This window comes from Lagenorhynchus albirostris, chromosome 14 (assembly GCF_949774975.1).
Source record: "Lagenorhynchus albirostris chromosome 14, mLagAlb1.1, whole genome shotgun sequence".
NCBI classification, from domain to species: domain Eukaryota; kingdom Metazoa; phylum Chordata; class Mammalia; order Artiodactyla; family Delphinidae; genus Lagenorhynchus; species Lagenorhynchus albirostris.
The window spans coordinates 61,956,820-61,982,574 of NC_083108.1; the positions used below are offsets into that span (position 1 = coordinate 61,956,820).

General features: G+C 50.1%; 1 protein-coding gene across 6 annotated transcripts in view; it reads left to right on the plus strand.

Annotated features, from left to right (window-relative positions):
- Positions 1-20,323, plus strand: part of LOC132503921 (protein HIRA) — a 74,361-nt gene extending 54,038 nt beyond the window's left edge. For 4 of the 6 annotated variants that reach the window (XM_060120813.1, XM_060120815.1, XM_060120816.1 and 1 more), the window contains 10 exons: positions 606-810; positions 1,158-1,262; positions 2,811-2,959; positions 4,666-4,827; positions 4,951-5,009; positions 5,207-5,312; positions 6,537-6,659; positions 7,022-7,188; positions 8,911-8,999; positions 19,591-20,323. In XM_060120813.1, coding sequence (XP_059976796.1) covers positions 606-810; positions 1,158-1,262; positions 2,811-2,959; positions 4,666-4,827; positions 4,951-5,009; positions 5,207-5,312; positions 6,537-6,659; positions 7,022-7,188; positions 8,911-8,999; positions 19,591-19,707 — 1,282 coding nt within the window. In that variant the 3' untranslated portion in view covers positions 19,708-20,323. The other 2 variants (XM_060120814.1, XM_060120818.1) reach the window with 2 other exon arrangements.
- Positions 20,324-25,755: the final 5,432 nt, after the last annotated feature.

Below are 25,755 nucleotides of genomic sequence, written 5' to 3' on the forward strand. Positions count from 1 at the left end.
CTCCTGTGTTGTTGTTGGGCCAGAGTCCCTGGCCTATGACCTTCAAGAGAGTTTCTTAGTGCGTGTGGAGGGGGGCTAGGCTGGAGTTGGTTGATTGCCCTGCCCCCAGGTCACATCATACTCAGTAAAGTAGTTTTCCTTGGGGGAAGGCTTTTGTTAAGGAGAACAGGACTCTGGGTATGTTTCAGAGTGGTTGCTTTCCCCTTCCTCAGCCCAAAGCCTATGGGAGGAGCCCTCCATTCCTGATCTCCACCCATGACAACTGGTGGAGCTCCTGGAGATAAAACTAACGCAAGTGTGGGTGCCCTCCTCCCTCCCTGGTGGGGGGCTCCAGTCGGTTTTATGTCTTCGCCTTGTCTCCAGTTGTCAGGGCAGCTGTTTCTCTGGTGGGTCTAAGAAGAGTTGTTGGTATACAGGTTTTCAGTTTTCCTCTTATTTTAAGAGTGAGAATGACGACTCCCAAGCAGTTTGCATCTTAGAGCAGAAACCAGAAGTCCTCTCCTACTTTTTTAGTTTATTAACTTTTGGGGATGAGTATGGATTTTATTGATTATCATGAAACTAGTAGTCCTGTGGAAAAGCCACGGGTGTCTGTGTTTGTGCAGGTTGAAAGAGCAGAGCCTCGTGAAGGAGCTGCGGCCCCGGGATGTCCTGGAGAGCAGCAGTGACAGCGACGAGAAGGTCCCTGTGGCCAAGCCCTCCTCACTCTCCAAGCGGAAGCTGGAGCTCGAGGTGGAAACGGTGGAGAAGAAGAAGAAAGGGCGGCCTCGGAAGGACTCGCGGCTCATGCCCATGTCCCTGTCTGTGCAGGTGAGGCTGGCGGGCCGGTGCTGCCCCCGGTCCACCTCCTGAGCTCGGTGTGGGAGCCTGCATATGCCCTGGGGAAGAAGGGGGGCCCCGCGTGCCTCATCGGTGTGGGGAGAGCTGGAGTGGACACGTATGCCTCCAGAACTGCCCCGACCCACCCAGAGTCCTTGAGCCCCTCCCTGGGGTCAGCTGCCTCGTCTCTGCAGTAGGGGTCTCTGTAGCGTTCATCTGCCCTCACAGAGGGTGGAAACACCCAGGTAGTAGGCCCAGCCTCACCTCTGGTGACTCACCTTTACCTGGCACTGCCCTCCAGTGCAGGGCAGGGCTCAGGGACATCTCTGCTCTTGCAGTCCCCAGCTGCCCTGACCGCAGAGAAGGACGCCATGTGTTTGTCTGTCCCAGCAGCTGCGCTGAAGCTGCCCATGCCGGGCCCCCAGAGAGCCTTCACCCTGCAGGTGAGCAGACCTCCGCCTCCCTCCCTCCCAAGCCTGCACATTCTTTTTGTCCGCCTGCCCACCCCCACCCCCTGGGGGCTGTAAACCCTGAATTGTCACAGACTTGGGGCTGCTTTCAAGTGGCTCTCTATCACCTTCTGGGGGAAGTTGTGGCTGAGCAGAGCAGCCACCCAATCTTAACAAGAAGGCTGGCCTCTTCTTGGGACCCCTCACTTCCCCAGCCCCCACGCCTCTCCTCCATGGCTTTACCCTCCATCTTCTGGGTGCCCAGCTCCTTCAAGACCTGTCCCAGGTGTTCCTTCTCCTGGAAGCCTCCTCGATCTCCACTCTTGGCCGTGGGCTCAGCCCATGGGACCGTGTGGCACTGGTCTGTCTCTTGACCAGCCTGCTGGCCTGTCCACTTCCCAGTGCCCAGCGTGGGGTCATCATCAGGGCCTTTCAAGGTCTCGAGTGGAATCTTCTAACTACGGGCTTGTTCAAAACACAGATCTACAGCAAGTAGTCCTTTATCCCCAGAGGCCCTCTGGCCGCTCAGCCCAGCACCCGTACCAGGCCTTGCACGCACCGTCATCTCCCACCCTCTATACCTCAGCTCAGGTTCATGTCCTCGGGAAACCCTTTAGAACCCCACATGCAGGTGGGCTGCACGCTGCCCCAGCCCAGGCTGCCCCTCAGGGCTGCCAGGGGGCAGGTGGACAGGTCCTTCTGGATCTAAGGGTGGGGTCCCCTGGTTCTTCTTGCACAAATCCCCCTCCCAAACTCAGCCGGCCCCCGTCACCCCAGGGCCTTCCTTGTGGAGTGCTGTGTGGGGCTGTTCTTGGTTTCTGGGGGCCCAGCCCCCAGCCACAGCCGACCCTCCACCCCAGCTCACACACTGTGTGGCCACACAAGTACGAACCGCTCACCTAGGTCCCACGTTGGGTATCTGCCTGTCTGCTCCCCAGACACAAAACACGAGGCTGAGCCCGTGTGGAGCTGGTGCTGAACTGCACACGTCTCCCCACGCTTTTCTGGGGACACTCCTATCAGTGACACTGGGCTCCAGTGTGCATGCCAAGGTGCACTGCCAAGGAGCTGGAGGGCCTAAGGGCTTTCCAGACCTTTCCTCCAAGTGCCGACACAGCCTCTGTTCTGGCCAAACCTGACAGTCTTTGAAGATCCTTCAGTTAGGAGTCAGGAGACCCATGTCCCCCCGAGCGGGCTGGGGTTCTTCTGTGCCGTGTTCTCTTGGCCGGTTGCTTGCCTTCTCTGCATCCTCCCTTGTGAGAGGAGGTGGTGGGATCCGGAGGCTTCGAGGTCTTTAGCTGTGACACCAATTCTCTGCTCCACTGCACAGAGGACAAGGTGGACACCAGCTCCTGGGACTTGCCCTGCCCTGGGGGCTGCACGTTGGGACCTCTGGCCCCCTGTCCTGCCCTGTGACCACCCCACCCCCAGCCTGCTGTTGGCCGGCAGCTCTGTTCCACCCTTGCGTGTCCTTCCCTCTGTCCGTGGCCCACGTCTGAGGCCACTGCTGCTGAAAACGTTCTGTTTGCTTCTCTCCCCCAGGTGAGCTCCGACCCCTCCATGTACATCGAGGTGGAGAACGAGGTGACGGCCGTGGGGGGCATAAAGCTGAGCCGCCTGAAGTGCAGCCGGGAAGGGAAGGAGTGGGAGACGGTGCTCACCAGCCGGATCCTCACCGCTGCCGGCAGCTGGTAAGAGCAGGGGTCTCCACCCCACTGGCATTTAACGTAAAGCAAGACCCCGCACTGCGCTGTGGGGTACTGGGCTGTCCTGGGAGGTGGCCTGTCTGAGGGAGGCCTACGCCTAGCCTCGCTCGGGACTGAGCTGGTGCCTGAGTCATCCGAGTCCCTGGGGCACCCCATGAAGGTGGCACCATCACCCCCGTGTTACAGGAGAGGAAACTGAGTACTGGAGGGTCACCTAAGCCCCCTGGGCATTTTAGTCAGATTCCTGAAGTCTCCATTTCCAGGCCGAGCTCTGCCTGCCTCTCTCTGACCTTGACTGGCCTTTTCTCTGGACCCCAGGTTTTCATCCAAGGAAGTCAGCATGGACTTCTGACTGTCCTCAGAGTCCCAAGGCCAGCCCTTTCCAGATCTGCCCTTTTGGGGGAGACCTGAATTCGGTGGTCAGTCACCCAGTGTCTTTCCACCACCCCTGGAGGTGGCCCCGCACATGCTCCATCTGGAAAGAGGACCCGGGGACGTATGGCCCCAGTCGGGATTGTGTGCTCAGTACCCCTACGAGGGTCTTACAAAGCTTTCAGCTTAGATTTGGTCGTTTTCATTAGGCCCGGAATCCTTTATCATGAGGCTGCATGTGAAACACTCTCACCAATGTCTGTGACCCTGGCCCTGAGCGAGCCAGGTGCTGGGCCTGGACGGAACCACCGTTCTGTTCCTCCCTCCGTCCCCTGGGGCTCCCCCTTCGTCCCTGGTCCCAAGGCAGTTGGCACGCCCCAGCTGGGGGCCAGATGTGTCAGCACAGCCTCCCCATGTGACCTAGAGGCTGCTGGAGAGTCCGGCCAAGCGGCCAGCCAGGCCCCAGCCCAGCGTGCAGACTTGCCCCCGGCACCACAGCTCCAGAGGTTCGGCATCCCTGGCAGCGGGCTTGCTGCAGGTGCGCCCTGACCACAGGGACGAGCAGACAGAACACAGGGACTCTTCCTTGGCTGACCTCGCTGTGAGCTGGCTGCCCGTGTGGACCGTAGGCGCCGGCTGGCGGCCCAGAAGTGATTTGGAGCAGGGTTCCAGTGGGCTGCTGGGCCGGACCTTGCTGTGCTGGCTGCACGCCTACTCCCACTGCCTGGGGTCTGAGGCTCTGGCCTCACTCTAGGCTTGCTCTCACCCCAGGAGACCCCACTAGGAAGGCAGAGCCTGCTTGTGCCGGGCAGAGCCAAGGGGCCTAGTGGGTGCTCAGAGGAGAGACACGAGACTGCGCCGATACACTCGTGGTGAAGCCTTCCTCGCTCAGGGAGCGACATGTCTCTCCCACCCCGGTCTCGAAGGCCTTCTGAGCACAGCTGGGCGCCCCCTGTGGGAGATGCACCCTGTCGTCCCCACACTCCCCCCGGCCTGTCTGGGCAGAGGCCTCCCAGGGCCCCTCTGGCTGGTCTCAGCTACGAGTCTGTCGGGGGGGGGTGCTCTGCAGCTGCTCCCGAGCAGTGAGGTCTGCTTCCTGGCTCACTGTCAGGGCCGCTGGTCCTCGGGCATGTGCTCCCTGGGGGCAGTTCCGTGTGAGTCCAGAAAAGCCTGAGCCACCACATGGGGGAGAGGACTCCATCTCCAGGCAGAGGTCTCCAGTAGGCACCATCAGCTCTGCCGCCCACCTGGCTCTGTCCCTGCATCTCGGGGCCACCAGAGCTCCCAGCCCCCCTGATGCCAGCCCCCTGCTCCCCCAGTGACGTGGTGTGTGTCGCCTGTGAAAAGCGGATGCTGTCCGTGTTCTCCACCTGTGGTCGACGCCTCCTCCCTCCCATCCTGCTGCCATCCCCGATCTCCACCCTGCACTGCACTGGCTCCTACGTCATGGCCCTCACCGCCACAGCCACGCTGTCCGTCTGGTGAGAGGCAGGGCGGGAGCGGCTGTGCGGGTGCCCCTTGCTTCAGGGAGGGTCGCCCCCCCCCCCACCGGCACACAGGCCCTCGGGCCCGGCTGGAGGGTGAGCTGCTCCTCTCTCCCCCAGGGATGTGCACAGGCAGATAGTGGTGGTGAAGGAAGAGTCCCTACACTCCATCTTGGCAGGTGAGCTTGGCCGGGGGCCGCCCCATCCCTGGGGTGGGATTGGGGGCGGGCAGCTCAAGTCCAGGTCTGGCACAAAGGGCTCTGCTCAACTGAGATGGAGAGCAGACTCTGGGGTCCCTTCTGCATGGCTAGAGCTGCGGGAGCCATGGCGCCCGCTGACGGGAATACGCTGGAACCCCTTCTTGGTGTCTCCCTAGGAAGTGACATGACGGTGTCACAGATCTTGCTGACGCAGCATGGAATCCCCGTGATGAACCTGTCGGACGGGAAGGCCTACTGCTTCAACCCATCACTGTCTGCGTGGTAAGCACGCCACCCTGAGCCCTGCCCCATGGAGGGTCCAACTGAGCCAGAACCCAGCACAGCCAGCAAGGGCCCTGCCTGGCCCGCTTCTCCTGGGAGTCTGGCCAGAGTGGAGGCCACAGTGCAGCCCCCATCCCTGCCGGCCCCCTGCCTCTCTGCCCTCAGACCCGTGCACAGGGACGCTGTCCTTCCCCTCCACTGTTCCCCGGGGGTCACTTTGTCTGGAGCAGACATTTGAACTTTTATGGTTGTCGATGAGTAGTTCCAGCCTGGCCTCCGTAGGTGCCGTCAGCTTCACGGCAGCCTCATCCAACCCTGCTGTTTTTGTAACTTAGTCGGAGCCAAGGGACACTTCCGACTGCCTTGGTGCATTAGTGGGGCTGCACTGTCACTCACCACGTGTGAGGTCTGTACCTTTGCTCTGTCCATTTTGGAGTCCTTTTCTATATTTGTAAAACCTCTTTTTTTTTTTTTCTGCCGCACTGCATGTCTCACGGATCTTAGCTCCCCAACTAGGGATCGAACCTGGGCCCCCTGCATAGGAAACATGGAGTCCTAAGCAGGGAAGTACTTGTAGAACTTCTTTGTACATCAGAGATCTTAACCCAGAGTTAGGAATGGTGTACCTCGTGTACCAGCCAATCAGAAGTTTTCTCTTGCCTGCACCTTGCTCCTTCAGGCCCAAGTGTGCCACCATCCAGCCTGTCTCTGTTAAGGGTTGCCGGACACAAGTTTATCCTCAGACTGAGATCTCTTTCTTGAGTTAAAAAAAAAAAAAGCAGCAACCCTCAAAATCCCCACTCCCTGCTCCTCCAAATTGCAAAATATCGTGTATTGTATGTGATTGGTATAATAATGGAAACAAGCTGGTTATTTGAGAAGGGAAATGTGGACTCTGTAGGCACCAGGCTGTTTTTAAATTGTGTGAAGGGTCCAGAGAATGTGAAGTGCTGATGCCTGGGATGCTGTGTGAGCTCTGGGAGGCTGGACGCCGGGACTCCTCAGCTGCTTCCGAGGGCCGCAGCACATGGGCTCCCAGACAGACTAGCATCCCAGGCATACTCGCCCCCTGCCCCCAGGACCTAAGACCCAGGGCCAGAGTGTCCGAGTAAGGAGGCCCCACATGGGCATACAGGGACCTCGGCTCCCTCAGTGCCCCTCGCCGCCTGCCTCTGCTGGGCCTCCTGGTTTCCCTGAGTTCTGCTCCTGCCTTTGCCTCCCCAGGAACCTGGTTTCTGACAAGCAGGACTCCCTGGCCCAGTGTGCAGACTTCAGGAGCAGCCTGCCACCCCAGGACGCCATGCTGTGCTCGGGACCCTTAGCCATAGTCCAGGGCCGCGCCTCCACGTAGGTGACCCGGGTGCAGGGGAGGCATCCGGCTGGCTGTGTGGACGTGGTCCCTCCAAGGCCTGCCTTCTGACTGCCTGAGCCCAGCGGCACTCACAGGGCTGGGCTGGGCTGGGGCTGCCGAGGGCTGGGAGCCACAGTGAGCACTGTCTCAGGGTGCAGGGTCACAGCTCTGTCACTTCAAGACCTGGGCGGCAGTCTGAGGGGCTGCAGGTCATGGATCCCCATGTTGGGCTGCACTTTGGGTGGGGGCCTGGGCTGCTGGCCTGTCCCCTCGGGGGCTAGATGGGAGGTGCAGAACAGCAGGACCTGGGGGCGGTTGGGCTGCCGTGGAGTCTGATATCTACCCCTCCCCACCCCAGCAGCTCGGGGAGACAGGCAGCCCGGCTCTTCTCCGTGCCTCACATGGTGCAGCAGGAGACCACCCTGGCCTACCTGGAGAGCCAGGTCGCTGCAGCGCTCACCCTGCGCTCCAGCCACGAGTACCGCCACTGGCTTCTCCTCTACGTGCGATACCTCGTGAACGAAGGTGAGCTTCCCGGTGGTCCTTCTGTCCTCCCGGGCCCCACTCAGTCCCCGTCCCAACGGGACCCTCCCGAGGGCCCGAGTGTCAGGGCCCAGGTGCAGCAGCCTGGGCTCTGTCCTCCCTCCTGGCTTCCCGTGGTTGCCCCCTGGGGCCCTGCCCTCCCGCTCCCAAGTCAGTGAGGTGGGCAGCTCAGCAGGTGTCCCGCCCCACCACGGGCTGAACCGAGCAGCCCCTGAGGCCACAAGGATTGGCGGCAGGAGGGTGTGGGGGCAGAGGACTCACAGACACAGGCTCAGCTCCCCCTGACCTCGTTGCCCCCTCAGAGCATCGGTGGGCCTGTACCTCTCTTTCTCCTGCCTGGAAGGGCCAGCTTGCTTTCCAGCACCTCCCCTCGGCCCTCCAGCCCAGCTTTCCCCACCAGGGCTCTTACACCCATGTCCCCGTCCCAGGATCCCCCTCCTTGCCCCGCCCCACTCCTCCTGTGGGTCAGCAGACAGCAGGGTGTTGGAAGATGTGACCTCCCACAGCCTCTTGACTCCCTGTGAGGCAGGCGTGGGCTCCGGCCTTGCCAGCTTCCCTCCACTTGAGCTTGGCCTCCAGGGCCGTGGCCTGGGGATGGCCCTCCCCAGTTCTCCCTGTGTCACCACACAGCCTGGGCCTGGTCACGGAGCCGGCACCCCCACACCCTCTCCTGCCTTTCTTGCTTTGCTTTCAACTCCTCCCCTGTTTTGTTCATGATTTAGAGAAAACAAATTAAGTACGGAAAAGACAGAAAAACTTGCCCGACCTCTATGGGTATAACTCGCAGAATTCGCCCGTCATGTTGCCAGACCCCTCCCCCACAGACCCCAGGGATGAGTTCAGTATGGACTCATCCCACCCAGACTTAATAAACACTCGGTGTTCCTGCAACCTTGTGCCTCTGCCGGGCACTCAGGTCACGTGTGGCCTCACCCCCGTACCCCCGGAAAGCCTGCCTCCGGCTCCTCTCTGGTTTCCTCCATCCTGGGTTTCAATTCACTGGGGCTGCCCCTGTAGGGGACACCTCACCTCCACCGCTTGCTTCTCTTTCTCCATCTTCACGCGCCTATGGCCCAGGGCCCGCACAACTCCCCTACCCTCTCTGTCCCTTCTTCCTCCCCGCGGGGAGGAGGACTCGAGCTTCACAGGGACACCAGCTCTCCTCTAAGCATCCTCAGGTTCCACCCTCATCACTGGCTGATTTCCTCCATTCCCTGTGGCCTCGGCTGCCCCCAATTCTGCCTCCAGTGTGGCTGGCGCTCCCCCCGGCTGTGCCATAGCCCCAACTCCTCCTCCGTCTCCTCCGCCCAAATTCATTCCCATGCCCATCTTCTCCCGAAGGACACCACCTGACCCTGCGCATCTGCCCCCACCTCCTCTCCAGTAGGCCCCCTCAGCCCACTCCCCTCCTCCCACAGCCCCCACATTCTCCACCCCCTTGGGGGGTCTGTCCCAGAGCTTCCACGTCTCGTTTTCCCTGGCCCAGCACACAGCAGCCACTGCGTGTGTTTCCCGGGATTGGGGGGGTGAGTCAGAGCCTCTGCTATGGCCTCTGAGCGCTGAACTGAGACAAGGAGGCAACAAAGTGAGTGTTTGTTCTTTCTGCTTTGATGTACACAACAACTTAGCCTGTTCTTGACTTTATTTCTTTTTTTAATGTGTTCCTATTTCTGTTTTGTTTTGTTTTTTGTTTTCTGTAATTAGGGTTTGAATACCGACTCCGAGAAATATGCAAGGACTTACTGGGGCCTGTTCACTCCTCCACTGGAAGCCAATGGGAGTCAACAGTAGTGGTAAGTGCCACTTTCCTTTTTGCCACAAGAAATCTCTCCTGAAAAGTAAAGGTGGAAATTGAAAAGTAAGCCAAAGTGCTTTGAAATTCTTCCCTGTTACACTCTTCCAGCACACTGCCGGCATCAGAGAGAGGGCGAGTTGCCAGCCCACCCACCCTGGCAGGAGCCCTTGGCATCAGGGGCTGAGGGAGCGTCCACTCAGCCACATGCCTGTGCTGGGAAAGCTGCCTGCCAGGGGCTGTGGATTTGTTAGTAGTGAGGCTCATAGTCCGGTCAGGAGGCAGACGTGAGCGAGTAAGCAGTTCAGTCAACAGAGCGATGACGGGTGTGCCTGGGAGAATGCGGCGGGGAGACCTCGGAAGAGGACTTTCAGGATGAAACCCCAGGACAGGAATGAGCCTGCTCCATGGAGACCGGGGAATGTGCTGGTAGAGGTGACAGAAGTGCAGAGGGCTTGGCCCATGGAGGCCGCTGTGGTTGGAACATCGTTGGCAGAGGAGAGGGTGTGACGTGAGCCCAGAGAGGGCAGGAGGTGGATCCCTGGGACCTTGTGAGGAGCTGGGGTTTAGTCTAGGGCAGCGGGAGCCGGCAGAGGAGTTGGCGCTGATGTAGCAGAGCAATCAGGACAAGGCAGACCTGGCAGTAGCTGAAGACAACTTGGATCCATGTGGCAGCCACAGAGAAGGGAGAGGAAGCAGATTCAAGATGTATTTTGGAGGCAAAACCTACAAGACTGGGCGGGTGGGTGGTTGGATGTGGAGCAGGTGAGGGAAAGAGAATAATGAACATAATGAAATTGCACAGGTGAGACTGTGGCTCACACAAGTGGGTAGAGTGCATTGATCGACTTGGGCAAGGAACAGGTTGACGGGGAACTGGGGGCACGGTTCACTCCACTGCTTCACTCAACCGTTGGGCAGCTGCCGGTGGAGCCCCACTCTGGCCAGGTGTAGCTCGGCAGCCGGCTGCAGCGAGCAAGGCTCAGGGGCCCCGCCTTCATGGGGACAGAGGCAGATTGGAGACAAATGAGCAAGTACATGTAATGTGTTGACGGGGATGGGTCCTGTGAACACCAATGAAGAGGGCAGGGGTGCGGAGTGCTGATGGGGTGCTGTTTTACATCCAGTGATCGAGGAAGCACTGACTGATTGATAGAGATCAGAGGAGGTAAGGGAGGAAGCCCCGCAGATATCTGGGGGAAGAACATCCAGGCAGAGGGAAGAGTGAGGACAAAGGCTGTGAGGTATGAGGGCTCGAGTGTAAAAGGAGCAGCTGAACAGAGGTGATGGGAGGGTAAAAGAGGTGAAAGATTGGAGGGTTAGTCCTGGGAGGACTCTGGAGGTCTTGGTGTGTACTTGGCCTCCATTTTTTATTTTGTTGCTGTAGATGTTAATTTAGTTGGTTACTAGAATCCTAAATTCAAAATCAATTCTCTTTAGAGTTTTGAAGGTATTGTGCCACAGACTTTTAGCATTTGCTGCTGTTGCTAAAACTGCCGCCAGTCCGATTTCCATTGCTTTGTAAGTTCTTTTGGGATCCTGCCTTGGTGCTTTCAAGTCTCACAAAGCTCTCGGTCTATGTCTTTCATTCATTCTGTGAACTTTACTTAGAGGCTGTCTTTGGTTATAGCTTCCCTTTCATTTCCCTCATCATCAGAGAGATAGCATGTCCTCCCTTCTGCTCCATCATTTTTTATAGTTCTAATTCTCCTTGAAATTTTCATTTTAGTCTTTTGAGCACAGTAAGCTTAGTTATTTTATTTTAAAATTGTATGTCTGATAGTCCTAGTATCAGGAGCCCTTGTGGGTCTGTCTCTATTGCCTATAAATGTTTCTACTGGTTCTCGTTCACGTTATCTTATCTCCTCAAGTGCCTGGTTATTTTCAGCTGTCTGCTGGACATGGTATTTGAAAAATTGCTTGTAGAAATGGCTTGAACCTCAGGTGATGTGGCTTTTGCACAGGGCATTTTATTTGCTTTGGTGCCATCTCTTAAGGCACCCGCTCTGCAGGGTCTCAACCCGGTCAGGATGGAGGTTTTCCAGGCTGCCTGGGGACTTCTCAGAGCTGGGCACTGGCTGGTGCAGGGGCTGGTTTCCTTCCACTTTACCCTTATTCTAGGGTCGGGTCATCCCTTGGGGATACCAGCACAAAGAAGAGGTGGTTTACCAGGGACCCCCACCTTTCATGGGCCTTAGGCCCCTGCTTTGGTCCCCTGGGCTCTCAACTCTGACAGAAGCCCACTCAGCCTCTTCCTGATCAGTACATGTTCCCAAGGCCAAGGTGTCCCTCTGAATTCCTGCCTTCCCCCACCCCGGCTCAGTCCTTCACCCCAGCACATTAGCTCCTGGAGTTCTGCTTCTGCTTAACCAGCTTTGTCCCCTGTCCTCAACAGGAAGGGTGTTCGGAATTACCTGCAGTAGTCGAGCTGTTTCCCAGCACACCTCACCTCTGGGGAAGCCTGACAGGCCATCTGCTTACGGGGTGGGGGAGCACGTGTCTGACAAAGCCCTACCCTTGGCCGGGTTGTGGGGCCTCACTCTGTGCCCAACTGCCACTCTGGGGGCCTGAGCCCAAGACGTTAGCCTGAGCTCTACATAGAGGTTCTCTGTCTCAGCCTGAAGGTGGGCACTCTAGGCCAAGGTGGGGCAGGGAGCACAGGCAGGCCACCGGTTACCAGCCATGCACCCTCCTCTCCCCCTCCTTCCTGCTGTTCTTGCTGACCCCAAGCTTTGTCCAGGAGAGCCTATGGCTCCCTTCCCAGGAGCACCATCAGTGCAATGCTACCTGCTTTTTACCTCTGCCAACTGCCTAAAACCACTGGTCTGCTCGGGGTCCCAGTATCCATGACAAATGCTTTCAACTGCAGGTAAATGATACCCTGTCTAGTGGTGGCTGAAGTAGTTTTATTCTATCCTCCAAAACAAGTCCTTTGGAGTTAAGTGGAGGTCTGTATCTCTGTGATTCTGTTGGCCTCTCCCTCATGTCATAAGATGGCTTTCATGTCCAGTTGAAGGAAGGAAGCCAGTACCAGTAGCATCCACCCTCTTAAAAGGAAAGCCAGCCTATGCCTCACAGCAGCCAGTAGACCACTTGGACACCCCCACTGGGAGGGAGGTCAGGAAGGCAAGCTGTGAAGACTATGGCGGGGAAGTCTTGGAGCAGGTCTGGACAGAGCCAATTCCTGCTGTCTGCCACATCCCCTTCTGGCCTCAGCGCTCTTCTGAATTTATGCTTTTTTTTTTAATACGTCTTTATTGGAGTATAATTGCTTCACAATACTGTGTTAGTTTGTGTTGTACAACAAAGTGAATCAGCTATATGTATACATATATCCCCATATCCCCTCCCTCTTGAGCCTCCCTCCCACCCTCCCGATCCCATCCCTCTAGGTGGTCACAAAGCACCAAACTGATCTCCCTGTGCTATGCCGCTGCTTCCCACTAGCTATCTGTTTTACATTTGGTAGTGTGTATATGTCGATGCTAGTCTCACTTCCCCTCCCCGCCCTGTGTCCTCAAGTCCATTCTCTATGTCTGCATCTTTATTCCTGCCGTCACTACGTTCATCAGTACCATTTTTTTTTTTTTTTAGATTCCATATATATGTGTTAGCGTACGGTATTTGTTTTTCTCTTTCTGACTTACTTCACTCTGTAGGACAGACTCTAGGTCCATCCACCTCACTACAAATAACTCAATTTCATTTCTTTTTATGGCTGAGTAATATTCTATTGTATATATGTGCCACATCTTCTTTATCCATTCATCTGTCAGTGGGCATTTAGGTTGCTTCCATGTCCTGGCTATTGTAAATAGTGCTGCAATGAACATTGTGGTACATGTCTCTTTTTGAATTATGGTTTTCTCAGGGTATATGCCCAGTAGTGGGATTGCTGGGTCATATGGAAGTTCTATGTTTAGTTTTTTAAGGAACCTCCGTACTGTTCTCCATAGTAGCTGTATCAATTTACATTCCCACCAATGGTGCAGGAGGGTTTCCTTTTCACCATACCCTTTCCAGCATTTATTGTTTCTAGATTTTTTGATAATGGCCATTCTGACTGGCATTGAGGTGATACCTCATTGTAGTTTTGATTTGTGTTTCACTAATAATTAAGTGATGTTGAGCATCTTTTCATGTGCCTCTTGGCCATCTGTATGTCTTCTTTGGTGAAATGTCTATTTAGGTCTTCCGTCCTTTTTTTTTTTTTAATTTATTTTATTTTTGGCTGCATTGGGTCTTCATTGCTGCGCACGGGCTTTCTGTAGTTGCGGTCATCGGGGGCTACTCTTTGTTGCAGTGTGCAGGCTTCTCAGTGTAGTGACTTCTCTCATTGCAGAGCACAGGCTGTAGGCACGCGGGCTTCAGTAATTGTAGCACATAGGCTCAGTAGTTGTGGCACACGGGCTTAGTTGCTCCGCAGCATGTAGGATCTTCCCGGACCAGGGCTCGAACCCGTGTCCCCTGCATTGGCAGGCGGATTCTTAACCACTGTGCCACCAGGGAAGCCCTTCTGCCCATTTTTTAATTGGGTTGTTCATTTTTTTGATACTGAGCTCCTTACTGTCTCTTCATCTTGATATGGGGAGCAGAGGGGGTGAATTGAGTATGAGCCCTCTGCCTTCTTGTTGAGTTTCTTTGTGAACACTCTCATGGTGAGAATTGGCCATTCAAATGAAACTGGTCCTCAGGATGGCTGGGAAATGGAGCTGGGGATGGAGCATGCTGCCAACGAGCAATGCTGACTCTAGATTTAAGAGCCACTTGTATTTCCTGTTGAAATATGTTGGTGTCATTTGTTTTTCTTTTTGGTTTGTAGGAATTCTTTATATTTTGGGAAACTTTGTGATATGAGCTGCCAGTGCATCTCAGGGGACCCCCAAAATCCAGGTCTCTTTCCCTCAAAGATCACGGCTCAGTGTGTACAGGAGGGAGACAGTAAGCAGAGGGTTGGGCACTAAGCAGCCGTCCTTCAGGTGCGTGCGTGGCTGCCGGCCTCTGAATCCCCAGCCGGACCCTGCTCTTGGGAAGCCTCCGTCTGCCAGGGTCTTCAGTGTAGGACCTGTGACACTCACCTGAGAAGTGGTGATGAGCTGTGTCCAGGCTGGTGCCTGAAACACAGCACCATCCATTTCTGAGAGCCCAGGCTGGGAGGTGGTACTGGTGGCTATTGGTATTGATACCAGCCACACCAGCCTTCCAGCCAGAGGGCACATCCTCTGTCTGGTAGTTTGCCCCTGGTGCCACAGGCAGACAGAATGTTTTGCTTTGCTTATAGCAGTTTATTTCATTCCCTTTCATTTTTTTAAATAGCGCTTTTCAGGTTTTTTTATTTTAAATTCATTTTGAATGATAATGTAGCCACATACTTCAAAAATTAAAAGGTACAGTAGTTTTGAAATAAGTTTTGAAATCAGGAAGTACGAGACTGCACATCATCTTTTCCAAGATTCATATGGCTATTTGGGGTCCCTTGGGATTCCATAAGAATTGTAGGATGGATTTTTCTATTTCTGTGAAAAATGCCGGTAGGATATTGATAGGGAGTGCATTAAATCTATAGATTACTTTTGGTATTATTGACATCTTAACCATATTAATAAGTCTCCCAGTCCATGAACAAGGGATGTCTTTCCATTTATTTATATCTTCTTTAATTTCTTTCAGCAACATTTTGTAGTTTTCAGTATACTAGTCTTTCGCCTCCTTGGTTAAGTTTATTCCTAAGTATTTTGTTCTTTTGGAGCTTACTGCAAATGGAATTGTTTTCTTAATTTCTTTTCCAGATTGTTGGTTGTCAGTATATAAAAACGCAGCTGAGTTTTGTGTGTTGATTTCATATTCTGCACACTTGCTGTATCCATTTATTAGTTCTAACGGGTTTTTTTGCGGAATCTTTAGGGTTTTCTACATATAAGATTATGTTGTCTGCAAACAAATAAGTTTACTTCTTCCTTTCAAATTTGGGTGTCTTTTATTTCGTTTTCTTGCCTCATTGTTCTGACTAGGACTTTTTAGTATTATGTTGAATAGAAGTGAAAATGGGGCATCCTTGCCTTGTTCCTGACCTTAGAGCAAAAGCTTTAAGTCTTTTAACACTGAGTATGATACTAGCTGTGGGCTTTTCATATGTGACCTTAATTTTACTGAGATAGTTTCCTTCTATTACCAGTTTTTAGTAGTGAAGGAGTGTTGAATTTTGTCAAATGCTTTTTCTGCATCAATTGAGATGATCTTCTGGGATTTTTTTTTCTTCATTTTATTAATGTGGTGTATTACATTGATTGATTTTAGTTTCTTAAACCACCCTTGCATTCCAGGAGTAAATCACACTTAGTCATAGTATATAATCCTTTCCATTTGCTGTTAAATTCTGTTCGCTAGTACCAGTACTGGTACCAGTCTGCAGCCTGTTAAAAACCAGGTCGCACAGCAGGAGATGAGTGGCGGGCAAGCGAGTGAAGCTTCATCTGCTGCTCCCCATCACTCCCCATCGCTCACATTACTTCCTGAATCATCGCTCGCATTACTGCCTGAACCATCCCCCGCATTACTGCCTGAACCATCCCCCCATCACTCCCATTACCACCTGAACCGTTGCTTGCATTACCACCTGAACCATCCCCCCCATCATTTGCATTACCGCCTGAACCATCTCCCCCATCACTTGCATTACTGCCTGAACAATCCCCCCCATCATTCGCATTACCTCCTGAACCATCGCTCACACTACCGCCTGAACCATCCTCCCCATCACTCCCATTACCTTCCTGAACCATTGCTTGCATTGCCTCCTGAACCGTCACTCCCATCACTCCCATTACCACCTGAACCATCCCCCCATCACTTGCATTACCACCTGAACCATCTCCTGCATCACTTGCATTACCGCCTGAACCATGCCCCCCACCACCACTCGCATTACTTCCTGAACCATTGCTTGCATTACCACCTTGAACCATCCCCCCCATCACCCACATTACTTCCTGAACCATCTTCCCCCATCACTTGCATTACCACCTGAACCATCCCCCCATCACTCGGATTACTTCCTGAACCACTGCTCGCACTACCGCCTGAACCATCTCCCACCTCCAACCCCCAGCCCGTGGAAAAATTGTCTTCCACGAAACCGGTCCCTGGTGCCAAAAAGGTTGGGGACCACTGCACTAGTATTTTGTTCAGGACTCATCAGTGTTCACAAGGGACATTGGACTATTTTCTTTCCTTGTAGTGTCTTTGTCTGGCTTTCATGTCATGATAATGCTGGTCTCATACAATGAATCTAAACATGTTCTCTTCTCTTCAGTTTTTTGAAAGAGTATGTGGAGGATTGTTGTTCATTCTTCTTTAAATTTTTGGTAAAATTCACCAGTGAAGCCATCTGGTCAGTCCTGGGCTTTTCGTTGTTGGGAGGTTTTTGATTACTGATTCAGTCTCCTTGTTACTTATAGGTCTGTTCACATTTGCTATTTCTTCATGATTCAGTCTTGGTAAGCTGTGTATTTCTAGGAAGTTGTCCATTTTATCTAGGTCATCCGATTTGTTGGTGTACAGTTGTTCATAGTATTCTCTTATTTATACTCCTTTTATTTTTGTGGCATCAGTTGCAATGTCCCTATTTCACTTCTGATTTTCATTATTTGAGTCTTCTGTTTTTCTTAGTCCATGTAGCTAAATGCTTGTCAATTTTGATGATCTTTTCAAGGAATTCATTTTTGGTTTTATTATTTTCTCTATAGTTTTTCTGTTCTCCATTTTACTTATTTTCTGATATGTATGATTTTCTTCTGCTTGTTGGGTTTAGTTTGCTTTTATTTTTCTAGTTTTGTTAAATGCAATGTTCTGTTATTGATTTGATTTGTGAATCTTTCTTTGTAGATTTTTATAGCTATAAATTTCTCTCTAGCCAGTGCTTTTGCTGCATTCCAGTATGTTGTGTTTTCATTTTCCCCTAGATATTTTTAAATTTCCCTTGTAATTTCTTCTTTGAATCATTGATTGTTTAACAGTGTGTTAATTTCCACATATTTGTGTGTGTTCCAGTTTTTCTTCTGCTGTTGATTTCTAGTTTCATTCCATTGTGATTGGAAAAGACACTTTTATGATTCAGTCTTTTTAAGCTTATTGAGACTTGTTTTGGTCTGTCCTGGTGAGTGTTACACATGCACTTGAGAAAAATGTATATTCTGCTCTTGTTGTGTGGAGTGTTCTGCATATGTGTGCTTTAGGTCCAGTTGGTCTATACTGCTTTTCAGGTCCTCTATTTCTTATTGATCTTCTGTCTGGTTGTTCTATCCATTATTGAAAATAGGATATCGAAGTCTTCTGCAAATTGTAGGACTGTCTTATTTCTCCTTTCAGTTCAGATAATGTTTGCACCATGTGTTTAGGAACTCTGATGTTTGGTGGGTATATGTTTATAACTGTTACATCTTCTTGGTCAATTGACCCTTTTATCATTATACAGTGTCCTGTGTCTTATAACAATTTTTGACATAAAGTCTATTTTGTCTGTTATTAGTATAGCCATCTCTTTTCTATTTTGCTTATTATTTACATGGGATATCTTTTTGATTCTTTCACTTTCAACCTGTGTATATCCTCCTTTAGATCTAAGTGAGTTCCTTGTAAGCAGCATATAGTTGGATCCTATTCTTTTATCCATTTTTTGATTAAGGAGTTTAATCCATTTTCAACATGTGCTGTATTTCTACTTATGCTATACAAGACTGCTTTTAAATTTTTTAATTTCCCTAAAAGTTTCACTCCTGCTTCTTTCCACAACCTTAGACATTCTGTTGTATTCTACCTGTATCTCTTGACCCCAGGTTCCCAGGGGTTGCAGTTCCCCTGCTGCTTTCACACGCCACAGTGCTCACCACTGCCTTTTGCAGCCTCCATCCTGATATCTATACTATGCTACTGTTCCCATCAGTACTCTCCATTCATTTAGGTTTTCTTTAATGCCTTCCAGTAAGGTTTTTTAATTTTCAGCACATAGACCATACACATCATTTTTAGAATTATTCTTAGATATTTTATAATTGTGAGTATTCTAAGTGATAAGTTGTTTTATGTTTTCTGATTATTCATTGCTGCTGTACATATGCATTTGACTTTGGTATATTAATCACCAGCCATCTTTCTACACATTTCTATTATTTTTATTAATTTGTCCATTAATTGTTTTGCATTTTCTCTGTGGTTTAAACAATGAAGTCATCTCAAATAATCTTTTTATTTCCTATTTTCCAGTTCTAAGTTTTCTAATATTAAATTCTCCTTGATTTCCAGGATAAACCCTACTTGGTCATGAGTTGCCATCTTTTTTTTTTTTGGCCACGCAGCACAGCCAAAAAAAAAACACTTTATTGTGAATCTTGGTATGTCTTCCTTTGTAGGTAATATGTTCTTGTACTTTCGAAATTTTCAGAAATTTTCTGTCTTTTATATCTGAAAATTCTGTATATTTCATTCTAATGTGTCTGGTTATCAGTTTTCCCATATATTACTTGATCAGCACTCAGTGGAGCCTTTCAACCTAAGGCCATTCGTTGTTTAATTATGTGAAATATACCCATATTACTTCTTTAAATATTTCCTTCTCTCTTCTTTCTCTGTCTCCTGTGGGATCCATTATGTGGATATTGGGCCTACCTGCTGCGCTCACCTGCCTTTGTAGGCAATGGTACAGTTTCTCCTCTTACAGTTTCCCCTCTGCCTGCCTCCCTTATGACTGTGGGCTGCTCCTCTATCTGACCTCACTCTGACTTGGTCTTCAGCAGTGTCCAGTCTCCTGCTAATCCCATCTCCTTCAACCACTGTGTTGCTCAAACTTGGTATCTACACTTGGTTCTTTTCTATAATTCATCATCTTGTTACCACACTTGTTTTAACATATTGGCCCTTCTCTTCCAGTGGTCAGTGCTGTCAGTTGATGGTTTTCCCTTTGCAGCAGCCGTGCTCCTCAAGGGTCTGTGCGGTGGAGACCCTGCATGGCAGTGCATGTTGCAGGAGGGCCCAGGCAGACATGGTGCCACCCAGGGTGGAGGAGGCATAGGCAAGAGCTGAGGACAGAGACTCCAGGACTGTAAAACCAAGGCCAGTCACTGTCACCCAGGCACCTCCTCGCCCCTGGCCTTGACCTCACGTCCCTGGAACACATCCACATAAGGGAGTGGTCCCTCCAGGATAGCCGTCTGCCTGGCCCTCTGCCCTGGTAGCCTTACTTGCATTCTGCTCTGGAAGGTCAGGCTACTCTGGCCACTAACCAGTGCAGTCAGAGGCCAGCGGTGACTGTGCCAGCAAACTTAGGGGACACGGAAGAGCAGAACCTACCTGGTACCCACCCTTGAACTATGTCCCTCCCTGGGCCCTGCCACTCTACCCCATGTGCCCAAGCTCAGCTTTTTTAGCTGTCCCAGGCCTCCCAGCATACAGAGAAATTGTTCTCATCCATCTATGGTTTCTCCAGGGGGTGCCCATGGGGCAGATGGGCAGAAGGATCTTTGTTGGGTCAGGGAAACCCCCACAGTCTAGCTCTCCTCACTGTCAGTTGCACTCAGCTGTCACTCCTGTATCCGCAGGGTCTGCGGAAGAGGGACCTGCTGAAGGAGCTGCTGCCAGTCATCGGGCAGAACCTCCGCTTCCAGCGCCTCTTCACCGAGTGTCAGGAACAGCTCGACATCTTGAGGGACAAGTAGCCTGCCCAGCCGCAGCAAGGGCAGGGCCACACTCTCGCCACTGAGGACACACAGGTCGGCCTCTTATCTCGCTGGGCTACAGGATGAGGAGACACTGGCAGGAGGTGGGCTGTCCTACAGCAGTACCGGCTCAGCCCCGGGGCACACTTCCCCTGTGTCCTGGGCCTGTTTCTCCCTCAGGGGGAGCAGCTCTGCCCGCAACTCGTTCCTCCCTCCAGGACCCCGGTGCAGAGCTGGAGCTCTGCCCAACTGCCCTGGGGCCAGTGAGGCAGCCCAGGCCTGCCGTCTCCAGCACGGTCCCCAGATGGACACTAGCCCTGCTACTGTAGGCGCCGTGCTGCTCCAGCTATGACGAATGAGCCATTTGTGAAAGAGAGAACCCTGAGACGTTAGCATATTATGCAGTCAGTAGACTGACCTGAGACCTATGTAAAAAGAAAGCCTATTCCAACACATGGACTATTTTTGTACTAGAATTTGCTAACTTGTAATATGGAATTTTCCTTTTGGCCAATAATCAGGATTTCCCTATAAGTCACTTGGACATTGGTCACTTGTAGGAAATTTAAACTCTAATTATGACAGCTACATTGAAAAATAATTGTACTGAAATTAACTTGTCTATCTTCATTTAGTTTTAATTTTTAAATGTTTGTAAAAAGAGACTTTTGGGGGGGATGGGGCAGAGGGTGGGCGATTTCTTTTGTAAGTGTAAAATAAATGAACACGCATTGGATACCAAATGGTCCTGACTTCCCCTGCCTTTTCCTTCTAACTTCCACCTCCCTCCCCTGCACTGTGAATCCCTCGCCTTTGATGTCATCTGCTCCCCCTGCCCCTTCATGCAAAAAGTCATTTCACAGCATGGAGTCACTTTCCTGGTCGTGCAGCATCTCAGGCTGAGCTGGGCGAGCGGGCTGGCCACCGTGCACCTGTCTTCTCCCAAGCCAGGTGGAGAGGTCCTCGGTTCTGTCTGTGCTGTGCTCTGGGTCTCTGATTGTGCTGGGCACCAAGGAAATCATGTAAGGAAGTCCATAAATACAGACTTGAGTTTTCTGAAGAATTATCTGGAAGCTGGGATTTTCTTAGAAAGTGGTCCCGATGCTGACCCACAGGAGAAGAGACAGCCAGAATCAGAATCCTCAAGCCTGGTGAAGGCCAAGCACCTTCTCCCCAGGGTCCTGGACCTCCTCGGCACCTCCCTGCCAGGTGGCCATCCCATTGCCTGTCTCACTCAGAAGTCACGTGGCTGCATGAGAACCAGGCACACCTGCATGCCCGACAGAGCCAGCACACACACTGCGTCTGGGCATGGACACCCAGAAGCCAGGCTACAAGTGTGAGCTTTTCGCTGAGGAATGAGCCAGAGATGCTGCACAGGCATTGAGAACTCTGGAGCCCCAGGATGCACGCAGCCTCGGGACTGACAGGCCTGCCTGGGATCCAAACCAGGAAAAACGTGGGCCTCACTTTTCAGCTGTCAAAGGGAGGTGAGGTTAAGAAAACGTGCATGGTTGTGAGGACCAACTGGGATCACAGAGGCAAAGTCATGGCACTGAGCACATGTTCCCGTGAATAAAACTTTGACAATCAAGTGTTTTTATACACTACTATTTGGACAGGAGAGGAGACAAACAGCAGAAAGACTGGTTGGAAACTTCTGGTTCCAGCCAAGATGGATTGACAGGGACCAAATTGACCCTTCTGCCTGAAACAACCAAAAGAACCAGTCAAAATACATGAAACAATGGTCTCAAGGCACTGGATATCAGAAAACAAAGGACAGTGATCCCTGGGAGATGGAAAGCAAAGAAGATGAGCCTTGTGACTGCCCCAGCTTCCTACCTGGAGAGAGAGTTTCCAGGCTGCAGCAAAGGGAGGGGAAGCTGAGGTAGAGCCCAGCAGGATACTTGAGTTGAAGACATGAAGCTGAGAGCCCAGGAAGACCAAGGCAGCTAGAGTTTTCAGGACAGAATCCCAGAGAGGAGAGAGAACCCTGGAGCTCAGCAGCGGGAGTGCCTTTGCATATTCAGCTGCATACTGATCAGTGCTTGTGTGATGAGGAAGTGACTGAGGCCAGGCAAAGAACCATCTGAAAGGATTAGGGTGACAATTGTCTAGTTGTAACCCAGGGCTGGGAATAGTGCCTCTTCCTACCAACAGGACTAGAAAAACTCATAACTCACAGGCTTGGGATAGAAGAGTTACCCAGGAAGTCTTGCCTCAGTTTTGGAGAATAATTAGAGCACTGCTCCAGATCCATCTAACAGAAAATAAAGCAAGACCCAAAAGGATCAAATTGTTTCCAAGTAATTAATTACATTGCAAACCAAAGTTCCAGAGAATTTATAAGAATACAGAGGTACCCAGCATCCAACAAGGTAAAGTTTACAGTGTCTGGCATCCACACCAGGCATACAAAGAAGCAGGAACACAATGCAAAATGAGAATAAGCAATCTTACTGATCAGTCAAAACTGGCCCAGAAGTTATACAGATATTAGAATTAGCAGAGAAGGACATTAAAACGGTCATTATAACACTACTCCTTATGTTCAGAAAAGTTAAGTGGAGACATAGAAGACCGTAACAAGGAAGTTGCAATCAAACTTCCTAGAGATGAAAACGTGTAACATGGAGATGAAAAATGTGTGGAATAGGATTAATGACAGATTAGACATTGCAGAAAAGATAAGTGAACTTGAAGGCAGAGCAATAAAAATGCTCCAAAACAGACAATCCAAAGGAGGAAAGAACAGAAAAGAGCATCAGTAAGTCATGGGACAACGTCAGATAGCCTAATACACAGGTAACTGAAGTCCTCAAAGGAAAGGAGAGAGAAGGTGGTGATAAGAAAAAATATTTGAATAAATAACGGCCAAAAATTTGCCCCACCCTTCCTGCTGTCCCTTGTGTCCCTACAGGCAACCTCTGTGCCACTGTGCCCTCATCCCTACCATAATGCCATGCCTGCTGACCTCCCTACGCCTGTCCACTGATGCTCCACACCTTCCCACTACCTCTGCCTGCTGAACTTGCTTGCACGCAGAGCACTGGGTGTATTTTCCTGGGCTGTATCTCCCTGCCTCTCTCCAAGTTCTTACCTGATCCCCTTAGGCCCCTCCCAGCTTCAGCCTCCAGATCACCTGTGAGAGGAGTCAGAGCCCTTTACACATTAGGCTGATGCTGTGGGAGGTTGTATATACCTGCAGCAGGTACACTGAGGAGATAAGGCAAAACCCATCATCTCTTTCCATGTTAAATCTATTATTCCTGTTCTCTCACATATATGGCAAATATTTTCTCAGTTCATCTTTAAATTTTATTTGTGTGTTAATTTAAGCTTTTAATTTTTGTGAAATTTAATTTTTGTTCTTTTTTTAATATAATTTTTTTTTAATATTTATTTATTTGGCTGCTCCGGATCTTAGTTGCAGCTCATGGGATCTTCGTTGCCATGTGCAGGATCTTTGTTGTGGCATGTGGGATCTTTTAGTTGTGGCATGCAGGATCTAGTTCCCTGACCAGGAATCAAACCCTGGCCCCCTGCATTGGGAACACGGAGTCTTAATTGCTGGACCACCAGGGAAGTCCCTAATTTTTGTTCTTTTGTAACTTATTTTTTTAACCTTAGGACACTTCACCAGATACATGGATGGCAATTAAAATAAGCACAAAAAAAGATGTTCAATGTCACCAGTCATTTAGAAAATGCAAATTAAAACCACAGTGATATAACAGCACATACCTATTAGAATGTCATAAAGTTAAGAATATATATAAAATACTGAGTATTGAGGATGTGGAGCAACTGGAGCTTTCATGTATTGCCAACAGGAAGGCACAATAGTATAGTCACCTTAAATAGTTTGACAGTTCCTTGCAAAGTTAAACATACAGTCATCAGAGGACCCAGGTATTCCACTCTTAGGTTTTTGTTTTTGTTTTGTTTTTAAAGATACATAACATTTTTCATCACAAGGATATCTCATGTTTCCCTTTAAAAAAAAAAACAGCTTTACTGAGATAAAATTCTCATAACATGTAACTCACCTATTTAAAATGTACAATTCAGTGGTTTTTAGGATAGTCACACATATGTGCAACCATCACCAGTTACTATTAGAATATTTTCATCACCTCAAAAAGAAACCTCATGCCCTTTATCATGCTCCATACCCCCATCCCTACCATCCCTAAGCAACCACCAGTCTACTTTCTGTCTCTATAGGCTTGCCTATTCCAGTATTTCATACAAATGAAATCATAGACTGTGGTATTTTGTGACTGGCTTCTTCTATAGCGTAATGTTTACAAGATTCAATCATATGTCAGTACTTCACTCCTTTTTATGGTCAAATAATATTTAATTGTATGGGTATACCTCATTTTGCTTCTCCAGTCATCCACTGATAGACGTGTGGGTTGTTTCCAGTTTTGGTGATTATGCATAATGCTGCTCTAAACATCTGTGAACAAGTTGTTGTGTGGACATGTTTTCATTTCTCATGGTTATATATATGTAGAAGTAGAATTAGTAGGTAATAATGTGACTATAATTGTTTGAGGAATTGCTGTACTGCCTTCCAAGTGACTGCACCATTTTACATTCATACCAGCAGTGTATGAGGATTCTGATTTCTCCACATTCTCACCAACAATTCTTTTTTTTTTTTTTTGGCCACGCCGCATGGCTTGTGGGATCTTAGCTCCCCAGCCAGGGATCAAAGCCAGGTGCCCAGCAGTGGAAATGTAGAGTCCTAATCACTGGACTGCCAGGGAATTCCTTCACCAACAATTCTTATTGTCTGATTTTTTTCATTATAGTCATCTGAATGGGTGGGGTTTTTTTTTTCTTCCTTTTTTTTTTAACATCTTTATTGGAGTATAATTGCTTTACAATGTTGTGTTACTTTCTGCTGTATAACAAGGTGAATCAGCTGTACGTATACATATATCCCCATATCCCCTCCCTCTTGCGTCTCCCTCCCCCCCTCCCTATCCCACCCTTCTAGGTGGTCACAAAGCACCCAGCTGATCTCCCTGTTCTATGCGGCTGCTTCCCACTAGCTAACTATTTTACATTTGGTAGTGTATATATGTCAGTGCCACTCTCTCACTTAGTCCCAGCTTACCCTTCCCCCTGAGTGGGTGGTTTTGATTTGCATTTCTCTAGTGACAAAACATGTTGAGCATTTTTTAATGTGTTTATTGGCCATTTGAATATCTTATTTGGAGAAATGTCTATTCCAATCCTTTGCTAACTTTTAAATTGGGTTATTTGTCTTTATTATTGAGTTGTGGGAGTTTTTTATACATTCTACATGCAAATTCCTTATCAGATATATGGTTTACAAATATTTCCTCCCATTCTGTATATTTACTTTTTTGATAGTGTCTTTGAAGCATAGAAGTTTTCAGTTTTGATGAAGTCCATTCAATTTTCTTTTGTTGCTTGCGCTTCTCTGGTCTCATCTAAGAAACCATCGCCAAATCCAAGACCATGCAAATTTACTCCTATGTTTTCTACTAAGAGGTTTTTTTTTTAATGAATATGTTGAAGTCCTAACTCTTAATTAATTTATTTATTTTTGCTGTGTTGCGTCTTCGTTTCTGTGCAAGGGCTTTCTCTAGTTGTGGCAAGCGGGGGCCACTCTTCATCGCGGTGCGCGGGCCTCTCACTATCACGGCCTCCTTTGTTGCGGAGCACAGGCTCCAGACGCGCAGGCTCAGTAGTTGTGGCTCACGGGCTAGTTGCTCCGCGGCATGTGGGATCCTCCCAGACCAGGGCTCGAACCTGTGTCCCCTGCATTAGCAGGCAGATTCTCAACCATTGTGCCACCAGGGAAGCCCTCTACTAAGAGTTTTATAGTTTAAACTCTTATATTCAGAACTTTGATCCATTTTGAGTAAATACTTGTATATGGTGTGAGGTAAGAATCCAACTTCACTATTCTGTTTGAGGCTATCCAATGTCCCATCATTTATGAAAAGTTTGTTCTTTCCCCCATTGAATGGTCTTGCCACCCATGTTGAGAATCAGTTGATC